General features: G+C 45.3%; 1 protein-coding gene across 3 annotated transcripts in view; it reads left to right on the top strand.

The window, feature by feature from the left end:
- Positions 1 to 192: 192 nt before the first annotated feature.
- Positions 193 to 19774, top strand: part of LOC147018135 (RNA exonuclease 4-like) — a 43821-nt gene continuing 24239 nt past the window's right edge. Inside the window, exons 1-6 of one of the 3 annotated variants that reach the window (XM_085897507.1) lie at positions 193 to 341; positions 5271 to 5416; positions 6630 to 7066; positions 11603 to 11704; positions 15879 to 16001; positions 18155 to 18348. In XM_085897507.1, the coding sequence (XP_085753633.1) occupies positions 5285 to 5416; positions 6630 to 7066; positions 11603 to 11704; positions 15879 to 16001; positions 18155 to 18348 (988 nt within the window). In that variant the 5' untranslated portion in view covers positions 193 to 341; positions 5271 to 5284. Of the gene's footprint in view, positions 342 to 5270; positions 5417 to 6118; positions 6402 to 6629; positions 7067 to 11602; positions 11705 to 15878; positions 16002 to 18154; positions 18349 to 19774 lie in introns of those variants that run through there. The other 2 variants (XM_085897508.1, XM_085897510.1) reach the window with 2 other exon arrangements.

Below are 19774 nucleotides of genomic sequence, written 5' to 3'. Positions count from 1 at the left end.
GAACGTTATTACTTTTCACATAAAGCCGATATAAGGTAAAATTGGCGATTTTGGAGTGAACGTTCATGATCACGTGGTTCATAATACGGATCAAGTCCGAATAAAACACGACCCGTAACAAAGCTGCACCGATATTACGGCAAGTAGTTCGATTTAATATCGAACCTGTAACTGCAGACAAATACTTGGGGGGAAAATTTCTCGATTGAAGGACCAACGAACATGAATGGGATCTATGATCTATATAGAGTCTCGTAGATCTTTACAGCGTGAACGGATCGCACGGGCACAGGAAAAGCGGTCAGGTTTCGTCACGTGACGCAGTCACCACGTGTGTTCAGGTGTGTGCTTCCCCGCGGACGATGTTACTGTATTTCTGAACAGCTTGGTGAATGTTGTAGTCTTGACGATTGTGTCGTTCCTTGTGAATACGGGAATGGGGTGATAGACAAGTGTGGCCACATTGACGAATCGTATTTAGAAGAGTGAGTGATGAAAGCGACATGGCAGGCTTATTGAAGTGATTTTTGCTTCAACATTTACACAAGAACAGTCAAGGGAATTACCAACAGCTTGAGCTGAGAGGATATTGTTGTGGTGGCGAGCACGACCGCTAGAGGGAGCAGTAGAGTCGGCTCCACCGAACACACCGGAATTTAGGTCGTGACCCTCGGATAAGTCCGGAAGGCACGGGTCCCTTACAGGACCATGAATCGCCAATAATTCGACTGCGTGGGGAAGGGTTAATTGCCAAACTTCAATATACCTAATTAGCCACGTGGAAAAGCTACCGGGGAATTCACACTCTCGAGCGGGACGACCCGTTACCGTGCCCGAACCGTGTGTAACCCGAGCGGATGGTTACCGAGGCTTGTCGGTCCAAATGATCAATTTACTGCCTCGCTATTTCTCAACACGCACCAAACTAAGTCAATAAAAGAAATGACAGGGAACGAGCTGGGACATTCAATATTACATTACAAGAAATGTTACAATAAATTATCAGGGTGGGAAGCACGTAAGGCCAGAGTTATCCGAATATCAGGCAGGTGATGTACAGTGAGCAGCAGCACTTGACAATTCTACTTGAGAGACGGGGCCCACACACAGACACACACCCGAGAGAAACGGACCTCGTCGGGTCTTTATTGAAGGCTTCCAGCTCGAGTAAAGGTGACCTGGAGGCCAGAGCCTGTGCTTGGACCTGTCCGCCTCGTGCGGTCTTCGACGATCTGACTCAGTGGCGGGACTCAAACCCGCAGCTTTCACGTGGTGTCAAGGACGAAGGCACCAGGAGTGCAGCGGCAGACGCCAGCACAATCCGGACGGCAAAAACAAGCGAGGAGGCAGGCGAAGCAAGTGATTCTCCTCAGGCTCCGACACACAACCAGGCTCTGACGCCAACACGAACATGAACACAAACACACGATTCCAAAGGGAGCGTGGTCTTTTTATCCGCTCCCTGAGCGGGGCGGAGCCTCGGTGTCGGACGCTCTGTCCCTGCTTGATTGGACAGGGATCAGGTGTTGACGCGCTGTGAAAACTCCAACTGAACAGCAAGGGGAGCCTCATAAAGCGCTAGTTCAGTGGAGAAGTTGTGAATGGGCACGCGCTATAAAGCGCTAGTTCAGTGGAGAAGTTGTGAATGGGAACACGCTGTTCGCTCCAACTGAACAGCAAGGGGAGCCTGGTTAAGCACTAGTTCAGTGGAGGAGTTGTGAATGGAAATGGTAGGGTGGTTGCTTTGTTGGATCTAAGGATTTAAAGACCTGACTACAAAACAACTTCGCAGTACACGTACACTTAATTACCCATTAAACAAGGGACGGGACCCGAACTAGAAACGCATACTTACCGATATAACTGATCTATAAGGACTCTGGCTGTTGTGTGCGATGGGTTCCAGATTAGTAACAATATATCGGGGGTGAGGAAGGTCCTTTGGAGCCGAGAGGAGTTTGACGTAGGATTTCTGAGGAAGTTAAGGAGCTGCTGGAAAATCTAACACAAGAATAAGATAAGAACGATTAGAATAAGATTTGGCCTGAACCAAAATCGAATCGGCTTGTTCTTGTCACCAAACCAACTCATCCACCTATTTTGTCACAACTCGACCACAACCTTTCGAGATATCTTGTTCACAGTCAAACAAACAGGGGTGAAACTATAACCTCCGTCCACTTTCGGTGGTGGATGTAGTAAAGCTCTTGGGCAGATAATCTGCACCAGCATAAAACAACTTGCCTTCTCTTCCTGGAATGCAAATCTGACCGAAGGAAATGTCAGTGCATTCCAAGCAACAAGTGTGCGTCCACTCCCAGGAGAGCTCGAAAACAACATCTGTCTAACCTCAACAATGAGCTTTCAAACTGGTCTCCCTCCTCAAAAACCTGGTGGCACCTTGTGAAGTCTGTCTCTGGAGTATGCTCCCCTTCCCTCTCTTCAAATGGCACCACAACCAACTCTGCTCATGAGAAGGCTGAGTGCTTCAATTGCTTTAAAATCTTGTGTCCCGAGTCTCTTTCTCTTTCTCTTTCTCTCCCTCCCCCCCCCTGGACCCTGTGTCTTTTGCACCTGAGAAGGTGGAGAAGGTTCTTTCAGCCCTCGACTGTGACTCTGCCACTGGATCGGACAGCATCAGCTCATGTGTCCTAAAAACCTTCTCTGCTGCTCTTCCGCATGCTCTCTCTCTCTCTGCAATTTTCACCCTGTCTTTTGCGCTCGGTCATCTTCCATCTGCTTGGAAATCTGCCAACATCACTGCGTCACATTAAAAAAGATGCGAAAACTGATCAACTTAATGACAGACACATATCGGCTTACAATCGTCAGCAAGGTCGTGGAATTCATGATCACAGTTGATATGAAATCCTTCCTTTTCTCTGACAATCTCATCTCAGATCACCAATTTGGTTTCAGATCAGGTCACTTCACCTTGGACGTGCTGCTTCTACCCACCCAACAATGGATGGAGGCACTCAATGTCACACTTGAAATCAGGGCCATGTCTCTGCACATATCTCGTGCATTTGATACAGTCTGGCATCCCGCATTGCTCTCCAAACTCTCTGTCTATGGAATCCACTTGGACAACTCCACACATGGCTCACTGACTTCTACTCTCGTTGCCAATGTGTGGCTTTCAAGGGAATCCTTTCATCTCCTCTCTCTTTCAAGATTGGAGTACCCCAAGGCAGCGTTCTGGGCCCAGTCCTTTTCATATTCTTCATCAATGATCTCTCTGACTCTCTAGAAAATCCTCTATCTATTTACTGATGACTCCACCCTCTGCCATGACATCCCTCATCCTTCAGATAGACAGGCTGCAGCCTCTTCCCTCTCTTCAGATCTTGGAGAAAAAAATATCACAAGCTGATGAAACACTTCGAATATGTCTTTCAATTTGGACAAATCTCACACTCATTATCTCTCTCTGAAAGAACCGTCTGGAACCCCCCCCCCCCATCTACTTTCTTGACATTCCTCTTGAGGAAGGTCAGTCATTCAAACTCCTGGGTCTCACCATCAGCTATGATCTTTCTTGGGCACACCACATTTCAAAGTTGGTTTCCAATGCCAGTTGCTGACTGGGCATCCCCCGTCATCCAAAGTCCTACCTACAAGGCCTTCATCTGCAGCTTGGATGGAGTTCTGCTCTTCCCTCTGGGCTTTACTTAGCTTGATGCCGTGGAAACCAATGCCTTCAATGTCATTGGAATCTCTCGTGATGAAGCTGAATCTCTGGGTCTATCACTTCTCCATCACAGGCAGGTTGGTGGTCTGTCTTCGACTGCCTCCTTTCTGGTCTTGCACCCTCTGCTCTTTCCATGCCTTGTCCCCCCCCTTCATCCCCCCAGGTTTCTGCAGGGCTCACACGGTCCACCACGAACCCCCTTCTGGTGATGCTACCTAAACGCAGGATCACTTCTCACCCCACTCATTTGTTCCTCTTTTTTGCCACCTGTGTAATCGATGACCACAACCTCTTCAATCTCATTCTTCCCTCCAGGTCTTCAAGACGGCTGTTCACCATCATCTCAAATCATCCCCGATCCGAAACCATGATCTTTCCTACTCTCGTTAACCCCATCCAAATCCCTCCTCTTCCCATTTTTTTTCAGTTTTCCCTCCTTATGTCTTTCTGTATCCATTTTGTCCAACCCATACATGCATGTTTTGCGTCCTGTTTTTATCTTTTGCATCCTGATCTGTTCACTGTTCGAGCTCTTCCACAAGCCTCGACTATGTATTATGTATGTGTGTGTATATATATATATATATATATATATATATATATATATATATATATATATATATATATATATATATATATATATATATATATATATATATACATACATACGTGTGGAGTATTGAGGGAGGTGGCAGAGCACACGAGGGCGATGTTAAGCCGATATGTTTATCTTTAGCAGCTCATTGGAGTCGGGACAGTGTTCCAGAGGATTGAAGAGTAGCGAATGTAATATACTGTTATTGAAGAAAATATTCAGAGAATAATTGGATAACTACAGACTAGTTTATTTCACATCTTCATGAAAGAAGTTGGAGATGTTGAATAGGGATCAGAGGGGGGAGCCATTTCTTTACCTTTAAACGCGTTAAAGGTAGCCAGCACTCAATACGTAAAGGGAGGTCATCCTTAATAAATGTGTTGGAGTTCTTCGAAGCATTTTCTGATCGGGTGGATGAGAGAAGGGCAGTGGATGTTGCATATCTCGAATTTCATAAGTCATTTGATAAGGTACCACGCAGGGGGTTGTTAGCTGAGGTTAGAGCTTGTGGAGTGGTTGGTTGGGTCAACAACTTGATCCATCACTGGATTTATGATCAGAAGGAAAGAGTAGCTGTGAATGGAAGAATGTCTGGCTGGGAGGTTTGAAAGTAGCTGGTTCATAATTTACATCAATTATTTGAATAGTCGGGTTAATAGTTGCTTTTTCCAAATTTGTAGATGACACAAAGCATGGATGTAAGGTAGGGAGCAAAGAGGGGTGTGGGGGTTGGGGGAAGGGTGGTGGGGGGGAAAAAAGTGATCAGATTCAGGAATGTCTCAATATTTTAACAGATTGGGCAAAAGATTGGAAGATGCAGTTTGATAAAAAGAAATCTAAGGTGCTGGGGATGGGTGCATTTTTCCAAATCGGCAAATGCCCCAATTTAGTCATGTGATCAGTTTCTGGGAGAGTTACTGTCAGTACTCAGGTGGGAATGCCAAATAGGCCAACCCAGATATCTTCTATTTTTCCCAGGGTTATTCAAGTGGATGGATCGACAGGATTTTAAGGTGAGGAAGCCAATGGCCCCTCCTGCTACCGACCAGAAATTGCATCGTGTCGACACTCGTCTTCCTGTGAAGCCCGGTCTTGTCTCAGTCAACTGGAAGTCCTTTCAGCAGGTAAAGTGGATAAACTCACATGAAATAGTAAACATATATCTGGGGTGATTGAGCTGTTTTGTGGGGGTGGGAGGAGGTGAAAGACTGTGGTGGTCGTGGTCATGGTGCAACCTACATCAAGCTGGTGATTGGGGGGGGGGTGGGAGATGTTTGGGGGGTGAGGGACAGTGGATGTTGAAATAAACATGTTGCTGGTAATTGGGGGTAGGAAGGTGGTGGTCATGGTGTAACAAGCATGCAACTGGTTCTCTCCTTTTTGTATGCATCACATGGCTGCTGGTAGAATAATTTGCTGGGGGTGCTGCTGTACTGCTGATGCAGTGCCCCTTGCACATGAGAGCAGGAATTTGGAATTTTTCAGGATGTGGGTGATAGCTCGCCTATTCTTCGCAAAGGACACCGTGGGATTTTTCATGTTTACCAACTAATGTTGGTGGGTGGGAACCTAACTGGTGATTGGGGTTTTTGGGGGGGGGTGGGGGAAGGGAGGTGTGGGCTGGGGAGACTTTGGTAGTCAGGGTGAAACGAACACGTAGTTGATGATTGTGGGGAAGGGGATGGGAGAGGGTGTTGGTAAATAAGCGCATTGCTGGTTATTGAGGGCTGGGGTTGGGAGGAGGAGGGTGGAGAAGGTGGTTGTGGTGAAATGAGCAGATAGCTGGTGATTGGTGGGAGTGGGGGGATGGTTGGTGGTGAAATATAGCTCATGAGGAAAGGTTTTATTTTTCAAGATGCAGTTGGATGATGCAGTACTCTGATTTGTATTCCCAACCAGTGAGAAAGCTTTGTTTTGTAATATCTGAGGAATTTACACTTGGATTTTGGATGATTCATAGGAATGATGAAAACAAACAAGAAACTATCAATTTGTCCAACGTTCAGTTGCTGCTGTGCTGTCTGAGTCTCCTTCTCCATTCAAACCTCTCATTTCATTGGATTGTGGAAGTTTTGCTTTTCCTGTTGGCTTTCCCTTCTGAGCACCGAGGTCACGTTACTGGGTTCAAATCCCATTTATTCTTTGATTTTCTCCACTGTCTACTAATGTCTGTAATCGTAAAAGTAATCTGCTGTCTTCCTAATGTCCCTGTCCTGTATTCGTTGGCGATTGATGTACAATTTCTATCTGAGCTTTACATCAGTGTAGAAATAGCATTGATCCCCAATTTATGCAATTTTTGAAATGTGGCAAGTAATTACCTCCTTCTAATTACAGCTTCTGCAACAACAGACGACCAAGGTGGTGAAAGGGAAAGAATCCAGGGATGTGAAGAATCTGACGGGTAGAAGGACACCGAGGAAGAGTATGGTACAAAAAGAGAGGCCACACGGGGAGAGGTCCCTGACATTGGAACGCAAAGGAGGGACCGAGAGACGATTGGGAGAGAGAGTTGGAATGAAGAATAGGGAAGTGTTAATAAAAGCTGGAAACATAAATAAAAGACAAAGTAACATAGCAGGGAAGAGTCCAAGAAGAGCTGGGAGGCTGAAAAGCAAAGTGCTTTGGAAGGACTGCGGAGATGGATCCTTGAAATGCAAAGAGAAGGTGCTCAACGAAGGTACCGAGAAGAGCTGTGCAATGTCGAGCAGTTTGCGAAATCCCCCACAGAAGCAAAAAATGAAGAGCAAGATGGAGACTGATGTCGAAAAAAGGTAAGGAAGATTGTGTGAAGAATCGTGGTATGTGTTTATTGCATAGAAAACTTATTTGAGGAATGTTTTAAAAAAAAAAATTTTTTTTCTCTATTCTTATTCTCTTTTCCCACACTATGAAGATGCTCACATGTTTTTGATCTTCGCTTTATTCTTCACCATTGCGTATAAACTTCAACCAACATTTAAAACGAGGCACATTAATCGACACAAGTGTACTTCAATGTGAACTCTGCGTGCCTCCCAGTCGCTTCGCTGATGGGTTTAATCGAAAGACCGCTTGTTGTACTTCACATACATATTGAACGTCCGTCTGTGATTGTCAGTAAGGATGCGAAATGAAGAAAACCCTGAGAAAAAGGATCTTTTATAACAGGTAATTGTTGTTATTGTCTTCATCGCTGTGGCTGTTGTTGATTAGCCCCGGTCAGTTCTGCTCGAACGCAACATGGAGATTGCTGATCGATCTTTCTCGAGTGACCCAGAGATCCCCATGTATATGTATATACCCGGGCGGTCACACGGGCTCAACGGTCAAGACGCTCTGAACCAGATTAAGGGATTTTCTTTGACTGTACCATGGTCAACTGGATTGCTGGGCGGCTTAGCTGTATCTTGTTGTCGTTTGTGTGATCCTTCCTTGTAGTTTTATATATTTTTTTCTATTGCTTCGAGAAATACTACCACATATAATTGTGTATGCTCCTTCCGTACCCTTCTAAAGGATTCCTGCTTTGGTAGAAGACTAAATGTTTCCGCATATGGGATTTCAACCTGGGTTACCTGCATCGTGAGGCAGGGATTTAAATGCAAACACAAATATGCCGATGGGAGGTTGCCTTCATACGTACTTGTAAGCTTCACTCTGTTTCAGGCAGGCATGAAGTCAACCTTGCTCACCTCCATTCATTTGTTCCTCTTTTCCTCTTGCTTGTGGAACCAACTTTCCCAGTCTGTTCAGTCCCATCCTTCCCTCCAGGGCTTCAAGACACCTGTTCATCACTAGCTCAGGTCATCCCCCATCCATACTCATGATCTCTTCTACCCCAAATTACCCCATTCCCAAGCACACCCCTTTTCCATGTTATTTTGATTTTTTTTCACCCCCTTCTCCCTCACCCTCACCTCTGTCGGTTGGTTTGCTTCTTTTCTGCTTCATCCCCATTTTCCCCTTCCTCTTCTTGCTGTGTTTATGAAAACTGCTTAGAATTGAGGAAAAGACAATTTTGGAAAAGGAAAATAAGTGTTCCCATCTGAGCCCATGGCTCCATGGTGCTGGAATCCCAGGTTCAGATATCATAACCCATGTCTATTTGTCCATTGCCTGATAATGTCTTTGTAAAAAAAAAAATAAAAAAAAAACACATGAAGGACGTCGGTACCATACTCTTTGCAGAGTGTTGGTTGTGCTGAGTGATTTGATTGTGTTGAGTGGTTTGCCATTGATTTCCCAGCAGTCAATAAGGACAGGAATTTGTAATTTGTTCAGGGTCCTCGCGATAACTCACCTGCTCTTCATGGTCGATACGGTGGGATCTTTACCGTCCACCAACTGATGCCAGCAGATGGAACACACAGGTCAACGTGTATCCGAGGCATGACACACACATTCATGTATCGCCTTGCCTGCAAAACACCAGGATGGCAGTTTATAACTGGGTCAGGATTCAAACCTAGGACAGACAGCTCAGAGGGGATTGTGTATACATCTACGATTCTGGGCTCTCCTACCAGCCCGTAAGAAGATTACATCTCCAAATATTCTTGTCCCACATTAATGTGTACCCCCATTGGTTGTTATATCTCCATTTGTGGGTTTCAGGAGGTGGGAGGGAGTTCTCCCAGAACTCAAAATGTCCATCTCCTTTTTGGTCAAGGATCATGATTCACGAACCAAACTGTGACATTTCGTTCTCATAATGTCATTCCAAGGGCTCTTTTCAGAATTTTCACTGAACCTCCGACAGCCTCCACTTGTACCTCGTTTGTAGTGATATTCCCCGGAATGATTTTTAAGTACTCAGTAAGGATTTTCTTTGTCATTCCTGAAGCTCCAACTATCACTGGATAATTTCAGCTGTCTTCAAATTCCAAGTCCTCTTGACCTCATTTTTTAGATCCTCGTATTTGGTCATTTTCCTGATTTCTGTGGCATTTAGTCCAGTCATTGGGAACTGAAACCTCGATCAACAATGCTGAATTTTCATTTTTGTGTCTAACTTGAGCACTATGTCCGGACGCAATGCTTTGTTTGAAATGTCCACACTTGACGGGATCATCTTGTCATGCGTGAGCATCACTTGTTCATTTTTGAGGATCGGATCTGATTTGTATTTCCATGATTGTTCTGATACTGGGATGTTGAGATGTTTACAGATCTGCCAGTGGATTACTCGTCAGACGCTGTCATGTCTTTCTGTGTACAGCTGTTCTGACATGAGTGTTTTACATCCCAAAAGGAGGTGACTGGTACTTTCTGTTTCTTCCCCACAAAACCTGCATTTGTCCGATTGGCTCAATGCCACCATTTTCTTCAAGGCATTGGTGTAGTGTCCTTGGTCTTGGGCATTGATGACTCATTCTCCATCCCAATTAATTTGACCTCTTCTTAGTCATTCCAATGAGCCTTCCTTGTTGATCCCTGTCCTGTCAAGCTCTTTTTTGAAATCTTGCTGCTCTTTTGTCATTCTCCCATTTATCAGAGTATATCTGCTGATATTTACCTTCGCCAGAGGAGAAGGTATTGCATTTGGGTCCGTTTGTTTGTTTGTTTGTTTGTTTGTCCGCACAGAACTTTAGTGTTTTTTTTCTCTGCAACCGCTTGTCGGATTGACACATTTTCACCGTAGGAGTGACTACTCATGTAGAATGTACTATTGATAATTATGATGTCATTGGTCATGTGATATGGCAGCCATGTTGGAAAAATGGGAAAAAACTTTGGACCTCCATCTCTGAAACCACAGCAAGGAAAAAATTGAAACTTGGCACCTGGCAAGTCCTCCTCATGGGGATGTGATTTTTAAAAATTAAATTATTATTATTAAGTTGTTTTTTTTTAATGACGACATGCAAGTACTCATGGAGAAAGTGTGATATTTTAATTTTTATTATTATTTTAATGACAACATAGGTGCCTTTGTTATGTCATAATTGCATACGTAGAACGCTACATCCGATCAGTGTGAAAAATTTTGAGGGTCATCTCGGGATAAATTGGTCCACAGAAAAAAATTTACGTCATCAATCACATGGTTCGGCAGCCGTATTGTTTAATAAATACCTCGCCTCCAAAGCCAGTCGCCGACTGGCAATCCTCCGTCGTGCAAAGTCCTTCCTCAGCCCACCTGAACTCCTGACCACTTACAAAGCTTTCGTCCACAGCCTGATGGAGTACTGCTCTCCCTTCTGGGCTGGTGCTCCTTCCTCCCACCTTTCTCTGCTTTACGGTGTGGAAACCAAGGGATTTCGTATCATTGGCATCTCCCACGATGAGGCGGAGTCCTTGGGCCTCTCACTCTCTCACCGCAGACAGGTCGGTGGTCTTTCGGTCTTCTACCATCTCCTCTCCAGTCTTGCCCCCCCCTGTTCTCTCTGCGATTTGTCCCCACCACATTTCCGCAGGGCACTCAATGCCCGCCAACAACCCCCTTCTGGTAAAACTACCACAATCAAGAATCACTGCTCTCCTTCACTCTTTCATTCCTCTTTTTTTCCACCTTTGGAATAAACTCCCTCACTCTATTCAATCCCATTCTTCCCCATAGGCCTTCAAAACAGCAGTTCACCACCACCTCTTATCATCCCCCATCCAAATCCTTGATTTTTTTTCTACCCCCGTTAATACATCCCAAGCCCACGACTTTCAAATTCCCTGCTTTCCTTCCTGAAAGTCCCTGTAATGTCCATCTTGTGCACCCCGTATTCCCCGCCCCATCCCTCTCCCTTCCACAGATCTCCTGATGTCTCTGTCCCCCACTGTTTTGTCCTTCCCACTCCCATCCCTCTTGTCTCATGCCCCCCTTGCTGTGTGTTGTGTGTTAGCTCTCACATGAGCCTCGACAAGGTGTCCAAAAAAAAAGGAAAGAGGTACCGAGTGCCCTTCTAGTTTTCTTTGCAATCATTTGGACTGTGCTTGTTTCTGTTTTGATTTCCTGTATGGTGTCCATAATTTTCACCTGTTTTGGGGAATTTGTTGCGAAATAGATTAAGGATCCCTTTTTTGGCCTGTTGTTTTCTTGCTCGTGTACAAATCTCATCTGATAGTCTGTTGAGCTTTTCACATACTCCGCTAGTCCGAAACACGTTGCTCTGTGCACTTGATTAAGCTTCATCAATCCGCTGCCTCCTCCTCGTCTTGGTAAGTACAGCCTCAGTGTGCATTGGTTTTTGTGGAATATCTTGTGAATAGTTAGAAGTTTCCTTGTTTTTGTGTTTAAATTGTTGATCTCCAATTGTGTCCGGTTTATACTTGCACAGCTATCTTGGAATACCGGCATTGCAAGTTGGTTGAGAGCTTTGGTTTTGTTTCTTCAGGAGTGGGATGACTTCAGAATTGGTCTTCTTCTGCATAGGTGCTCTGCTTATTAGTTTACGCATTTTTTTGTGTTGTACCTGGAGGCCTTCTTCTTTTCTGAGGTATTTATAGGATGCTTCATTTTCTAGTTCCTGTATTGTACTTTGATTGAGATGCTGTCTGTTCTTTTTGTTTTTCCTTGTACAAATGTGCATTTGGCACATTTGTCAGGACCAAACTCAATTTGAATGTCCTCCGAGTACTGCTTTACTAGTTTCAGTTGATCTGTGAATTTCTTATCATTTGGTGTGAAGAGTTTTAGATCGTTGATGTACAGTAGGTGTGTTACCTTTCTTGTTTCTTTGGTCATTTTTCTGTTGCATGTCAGATTGTATCTGTGTCCTTATTCATTGATGAGGTAACTCAGTGGGTCCAGAGGCAGGCAAAACGGGAGGGTTGCGGGGGGGGAGGAAAGACGATCAGGTCAGGTACGGGAGCATGTGCCGGAGTAGCGCGGCGCTGCGTCCAATTTCCGCCAGGACTCCAGGGGCCTCCGTCTGGACATCCCCCAGGCAGATGTGCCGTGCCCCATGATCCAGTGAATCCATGACTCCCCAGGCCTGACCCAAACGTCTATTGACATCTGGCTCATAGCCAGCAGAGACATGAATATCACTGCCAAGGTAAGTGAATCTCTCTGTGACCTCATCATCCTCACCACAAACAGGTACAGACAAGATAGCAACGTCCAAGATGTCATTGAAAGCCTTGATCTTAGTTTTGACCCAGGAAACCTGTAATCCCAGCGGCTCTGACTCCTCATTCAGCACCTCGAGGACCCCCAAAAGGATATCTAGTCTCCGCAAAGATGACTGCATCATCTGCGAAATCAAGGTCCGAGATCTTGACATTCCCAAATGATGCACCACAACTTGATCTCTCCGACATCTTCCCCATAATCAATTCCATACAAGCACTGAAAAGTGGGGGGGGGCAGTCCACACCCCTGATGAACTCCAGTAACAACTGGAAATAAGAAGGAGATGGTATCACCACATCTCACAGCACTCTCAGTCCCAGAATAGAGTTCAGCCATCAGATTGATCAGTTTTGGTGCCACCCCACGAAGACCAAGAATCTTGCAGAGGACATCCCAATTCACTGAATCAAACCGAACACTTTGCAGAGATCAACATCGGCTGCAAGTAGCCCCTGCCAAAACTTTCGTCTGATTTCAGTGAGGACCCGAAGGGCAAGGGTATGGTCAATTGTTGACCTCTTTGGTATAAAGCCTGACTGCTCTGGGCACTGCTGCTCAAGTAGATTGTGGCAAACCCAATCAAGAATTATCCGAAAAAGACCTTGCCCGGCACTAAGAGCAGCATCACCCCTCGGTAGTTGTTGCAGTCCTGGCGATCACCCTTCCCTTTCCAGAGTGGGAAAACAAGGCCCCTCTTCCACTCAGTTGGGATGATGCCTGTGTTTCAGGCAGAACACAGAACTGCATGCAATGACACGAGTGCAGCATTTCCACCAGCGTTGAGAAGTTCATCATGGATGTCACAGATCCCAGGAGCTTTACACCATTTCAACCGGTTCACTGCAGCCTGTGTTTCCACAAACGAAGGTCGTTCACTGTTGATTGGAGGGTCAGCAATCGGGATCGTAGTACTACTGACATCCAACTCAACAGCTGGTGGGTCAGCCTGGTACAGCCACTCAAAGTAACCAGCCCAGCGGGCATTCACTTCAGACTCCTCTGTCAAGAGCCACCACCCTCCGCTCTAACTGCATTACACCGAGGGATGGGCCTGGAGGCCCGCAATGCATGAATTCCCCTGTAAGCAGGACGAGAATCACTTGACCACAGGTGATGCTCTACCTCCTCACAGATTCCTTGCACACAGGCCTCCTTGTTCACGCTCAGTGCACGTACAGTTTTACACCTCAACTCCTGAACAGTTCAGCTCTGCCATGAAGCCTGACTCTGCGGTTCTGGTCAATGGTATCCAGTGTCACTTGCAAGACAAAATTCTTCTTCGCCTTATGGTGAGTTCCAAGACATCCACCGGCAACATCAAGGATGGTGGTCTTGAAGGCGCTCCACAACTCTTCAGGATTCCCCAAAGAACACAGACCCCCCAAATCCCCATTCAGCCTGTTCACAAACTCCGAAGCCATCCCCTCATCCTTGAGCTTGCCAACATCCAGCCTAGGCTGGGTTGGTACCAAGCTCTCGGATTTAAGCTGCAACTTCAGAGTTGCTACCACAAGCCTGTGGTCAGTATTGAGGAACTGAGCACTCCGGAAGACCCTGCAGTTATGTATCATCCTGCAGCAACCATCAACAAGCACATGGTCAATCTCCTTTGCCACACTGCCAGCGTTGGAATACCCAGTCCAGCGATGAGCCTGTGGGCTCTGAAACCATGAACCAGCCACCCTAATTCGATGACTTGGTGCTATTCTGGTTCACAGTTCCAGACACATGGGGACCAACACACGTCTCGTAACCATCCCTTTCAGTTCAAGTCGATGCATTTAAATCCCCCAAGACTAGAAGTGTATCTCGACTGGGGCACTGATTAACCACAGACTTGAGCGTGGCATCGAATGCGTCCTTCACGATGAGATCACTCGCCTCAGTTGGAGCATATACAGAGACAAGGGAAATGACACGCAAGGAGTGACGAATCCTTAGTCTCATCATACGCTCGTTGACCGGTGTTACCTCAATTCGTTATCATCGGAATCAGCTTATTGGACACAGCGACAGCAACTCCTTGGGCATGGTAACCATCAGAGCGACCAGACCAATAGTAGGTGTAACCACCCGCCATGATCTCGCCGCAATCCGATCTCTGAACCTCAGAGAGTGCTGCAATACCAATGTCCAAACGCTTGAGTTCAGATGATAACGGAGACAGGTGATCATCCTCTCTTCGGGATAGGACATTCCAGGCACCCACCCAAAGGGACCATTTCAGGTTAACCCAAGGAGACCGCCGTCTGGTGGACGACACCTCAGCATCACCCTGATACACACTACCGCAATCTGACAGGGGAAGGTTACCCTGTGGTTTTCCTCCTATCATTAAAGAGTGGGGTTCCCGAAGGCTTTGCCGCAATCCTGTCATCCAGTGAGCTGCCCTGCAGATGGTAGTTGCACAGGAGATACTCCCATGGAGTGGGTTTTCAATTTTCTTTGACTGTCACCTTGTAAGATACCACGTCGCATCTTTACTCCTGGGAGGAGTGAGGGTAAGGGGTGGGGTGGGAATCCGGAGAGTGGGGGATGAGGGGGTGGGAAGAGGTGGGAAGAGGGACCTTTGCTGGTGATGAATATAAATGCAGGACACCCCTCAAATGGTTGGTTGGTACACACAAAAGGAACAAACACATCTTAACCCTTTGAACTCTGGCGGCTGTTTTTCCAGCTGCTATTCAAACCTCCATATATGTGAGCGGCTGGATTTTTCCATAGGGAGCCCAGGATGGGGGTTTCGAAAGTCCAAAGAGCTCAGGGTTCAAAGGGTTAACCCTTCCCAGCTCCTCCAGGACATGTTCTTCCAGTAGTTCCCTCCTCGTTAATCTCCCAAAATCCAAGCTTTCCACACACCTTCACTCCTTACCTCACTTTGTCTCAGTATGGCAGGTGTGGACCTGCTATAGTGAGATGTTTCAATCACACTCCTCCCTCAAGGCCTTTAAGCAGGTGGTGCACCACCATGTCCTGTTGTCCTCACTCCCCCATCCTCATCCACAATTTGTTTTTACTCCCATTAATGCTACCAAGTGTAAACCTCGAATTGGAAGGTTGTGGTTTCCTCACTTTTCCTGTTCGTTCATTCCCTTGCTTTTTGTGTCCAATTGTTACCCCCACTGCCCTGACAGTTCATACCCTCCATCACCTTGCTCTTCCATGAGCCTCGGTCTTTAGGGAAAAAAAAAAAGAAGATTTTGTGTTGATGGGTTCTGCAAATTGAAGCTATGTTAATGGTGGGGTAAGATGTAGTGTTGGATGTGGGATTTTATAAATTTGCTCCATCTTTCCATCATTTTCTCTAAGCCTGCTAAACCCTACATATTGATTCTACTTCATGCTCCTTTAGCACTTCTGCACCCTTTACACAGAACAGCAACATGTTTATCATCACCAAACTCAAAGTTGTATATAATCGATCGATGTCCAACAGTCACTTGGAAAGAATTTGTGACATTTATATTCGGTCCTATTTAATATTGAGATCTGCATAACCTTCCTCTCCCTTGTTCACTTTTCTGTACCCTCTCAAGTCCTGGAATCTGGTTCGATGATGTGAATCCGGAAATGCTTGCTGACGCTAGTGACTGGAGATGTACGTCTGCCTTGCATGATGCAGCAGAGGTCCATGGCACCTGTCCCTGCTGTGCACAAAGGTTAGACTCGTGATGGTTCAAAACAAACTGCTTTATTTGTATTTCAAACTTCCTGAATTATTGGATATTTGTTGTCTGTGTTGGTGCAATAAATCAAGCTGTTGGCTATTTGTTGCCATCCAATTACTTGGTCTCTTGCAAATGTGTTTCTCTGACCCTCTGGGAGGGTATTTAAGATGTGATCGCACACAACCTGTGCTCATCCCTAATTCAGGTCATTTTGTGTGTGAAATGTTGGACTTTCAGAGCTTTTTACCTTTTTGGCAAAACCTTGATTTGATTTTGCTTTTTATTTTTCTCACTTCATTTTGGTTTTCTCTATCTTCCAAATAACAAACCTGGTATTGGCTTAGCGGTTAAGGTGGCTGGCTTAAGATCTTAGGGTCTTGAGTTTGAGCCCCCTGCTGTGTTGTTAAATAATATCAGGTGGGTTTACTCAGCCTGTCATCCTTCCAAGGTCAGCAAAATGAGTACCAGCTTACAGGAACCGGGGCACTGCATCAGCGGCACAGCCATGCTCCCAGCAATGATGCAACCAGCCACCACAGGCTGCTTATGAAATGAAATGATCTTCCAAATCCTGGTGGCAATTGGGAAAAGTTTCAAGAATGTGCTCTTCCTCATCCCCTTCGTTAATCAAGGAACGAGTCACAGCAGATAGAGCTCGTGTTAAGGTGGAATGCTTGAGTACCGTCTTTGATGAAAAGGCTTGGGGTTCCAATTCCTCCTTCCCTATCCCATAATCACTCTCTTTGCAGGTAATTCCTGGGGGCAATTGTATTTCTCACCTGCAAAGCTGGAGAAGCATCGAGACAGTCTTGAGACATTACCAGCAACTAGTTCAATGGCATAAAGTACACTCAACTTCAAAATTTTGACATCTGAGCTGGCTGTGCTTCTTTGACTACTCTTTTGGAGATCTTTCTTGGAGTCTAACTTCCCTTTTCTATGGAAGCGGATCTATGTCATTCCTATCCTTAAGAATGGCGCTAAGACCCGACCCTCTGATCGACAGGCTGGTTTGTCTTCTTTCCATCATTAGCATAGAATCACTAATTTCTGCAGATTTCAAGGCTTCCCTCTTCTTGGCTTCCATAATAACAAAATGCTCCTTCTGCTAATTTAGTAATGGATGGATGCTCTGAACCCGAAGTAAGAGGTCAGAGAAGTTTCAAAGGACATCTGAGCATGCCACACCATTCGGCACCCATTCTTTGTCACCATATTGTCCTGCCCTTTCTTGGGATCGTGTGCCCCTCAAGGCAATGTCCGAGGAGTAATCCTGTTCCCGATTAACGATGGCATCTCATTCTCTCTGGAGGAACTCGCATTAATGAAACTTCTCACAACATCTCAATCTCTTTGGAAGACATAAGTAACCTTGCACTTGCTCAACATTGCCGATTTCTCCAGTCTGTGCTGGATAGTCCTTCACACCGATAACAGGCAGGCTGCCTGCCCCATTTCAGAAAATCCTATTCCTGATATTTTCTCTTCTCACTTGCTCTCCTCTTCAATCCATCTGCAATCTTTCCAATATTTACCATGTTTGTCAGTTCTTCCTGTCTCGTCACATGGTCTCTGCTTATTTATCCCACTGTGTTCCCTTGTTCTGGGCAGTGTTCATACTTATTATACTGTTTTCTGTTTGTTGCAAGCCTAAATTTTGATCCCATGGCTGCGTGTTACCCTCTCCTTTATTGTTGATGTTTGTCAGACTCTCACCAATCTGTCATTCAGCTCTTCTATGAGCTCAATCTGTTTAAAACAAAATAATTAAATAATGTTTCAGTTCTGTTCCTTTTCTTACTCATCTTTCACTCTTCCCTTCCGACTCTCAATCTACAACCACCCACCCCCACCCCCCAACCTTCCACTGTACATGCAGTCTGCAGATGTCCATTAATATAGTGATAAGATGCTTGAGGAAATCAGTTGTCCCCTTTTCACACTTGTATAAGGTTTTCGAGTTAAATGAAGTATGGATGAATCTGAATTTACTGAAGAATTAAGTGATCTGACAACCACTGATATATCAGATGGGTATCGATCAGCACACTGCCTGAACCGATTGGGGATGGAATGACGGGAGGGACCTTCTCCAAAATGCCTTTATGGATTGCTCCTCTTCCACCTGCCCCCTCTCTTTGCAGTCTTAGCAGAGAATTGGCCTTGGATTGTGAGATGGTGGGTGGTGGCTTCCAAGGCCAATATAATCTCTTGGCTCGAGTCAGTCTGGTTTGTCGTCACGGCAACGTGACCTACGATACTCTTGTGCAACCTGATGAGGAAATCACAGCTTGGAGGTCGCAAATCACTGGCTTCAACAAGCAAAGCCTGCTGGAAGGTAGGTCAGAGATTCAACTATTAGCTCAAAACAATTGTTTGCCTTGCTTTCTGAACCTCATCTTTGTGCCACTTCAACACTGTGAAAAAGATGTCGCTTTCAGTTTCTGGTTCTTGGTTTGCAGATGAGTCCTTTCTGGCTCATTCAAGGGTACGTCTCCTGGCTGGGTTACTTTGAGACCCCCTGTTTTAACTGTTCGTTTTTACATCAACATTATGTTCATCGATATCCTCATGTGTTATTCTTTAACGGACCCAATTATTCCCACCTTGCGGAATCTGCTGGAATACAATATAGACAGGCAGTCGCACTGTATGCAACTGTATTCACTTTTTCCATTTGGGAGGTAGCAAAAAGGAAAGCATTCTGACTGATCCACTGAAGCTCTGTCGCAGAATCTGCTGATCACTCTGCGGTTCCTGAGAATACACTGCAGAATCTGCTAATCATGCCAGAGAATCCCTGAGTGAAAGATCCCTACCATCTCCTCTTCTTTACTCTCAGGCTTTGGTCCCTAATCCTGTCATTATCCATTCTGCTGAAAAACTCTCCTGCAAATTATTTTGTCTGTATCTTTCATTATCTTAAAAATCTTTACAGATTCCCTTATACTCTCCTTTATGATCTAAAACGTCGCATCTCCTTCAGCTGTTCCTCCTAGCTTAGTCTAGTTAGGCCCGGAATCAATGTCGTCACTCTATGGTTAACCCTCCCTCTGGCAGCCATGTCCTTCCTGAGCTGTGGTGACCAAAATGGACGCAATATTCCAGACAAGGCCTTACTAAATTCCTGTCATGTTAACGCTCCCTTTTTTATTTTGTTTATAAATTTATCTCGCTAAGAATACAACCGAAAACCCTGTTGGTTTTACCTCTTGCTTCCTGGCACTGCCCTGTCTGCTTACGCCCCCTCCCCCGTCTATCACCATCACCAGATCTTTCTCCTGTGTCACGTGTTCCAAGACTGCCGCTTGCATTATATAGTCCCTATTTTCACAAATGACATCCTATTAAAAGTGTTTTGTATTCTTAACCTTACATTTGTTACTTCTTTGTTAAGTTTATTATTATTTTTTTTTTGAGGGGGTGGGAGAGAGGGTGGTGGAAGCTATATTTTTTTGGTTTTAAGCATTCTTTTGTGACAATTGTGTTTTTGGCACTTTTCAGTTACGGTTTTACATTTGCTTTAATGCTCGATAGCCAAATGAAACACTCTGAATTGTACTTCAAATATAAGAAAGGGTATTGACAATGATTGTGGTTGCTGAACTTCCCATCATTGTTCCCTGCAGACAATTAAGTCCAAAACCCTCTAAATTTTTGGTGTCTCAGCAGATAGCAGAGTCCCAAAGTCCGCTTCTCGTCCACCACAAGCTTGCTGGTGGTCCCTCGTTATTTTAGCGCCTCACCTCTGGTGTCGCTCCACT

Source organism: Eptatretus burgeri, chromosome 10, assembly GCF_056783735.1.
Source record: "Eptatretus burgeri isolate ZD-2024b chromosome 10, Ebu_testis_v1, whole genome shotgun sequence".
NCBI lineage: Eukaryota > Metazoa > Chordata > Myxini > Myxiniformes > Myxinidae > Eptatretus > Eptatretus burgeri.
Note: the sequence above shows the minus strand (reverse complement) of the source record. Positions and strands in the feature narration are given on the sequence as shown.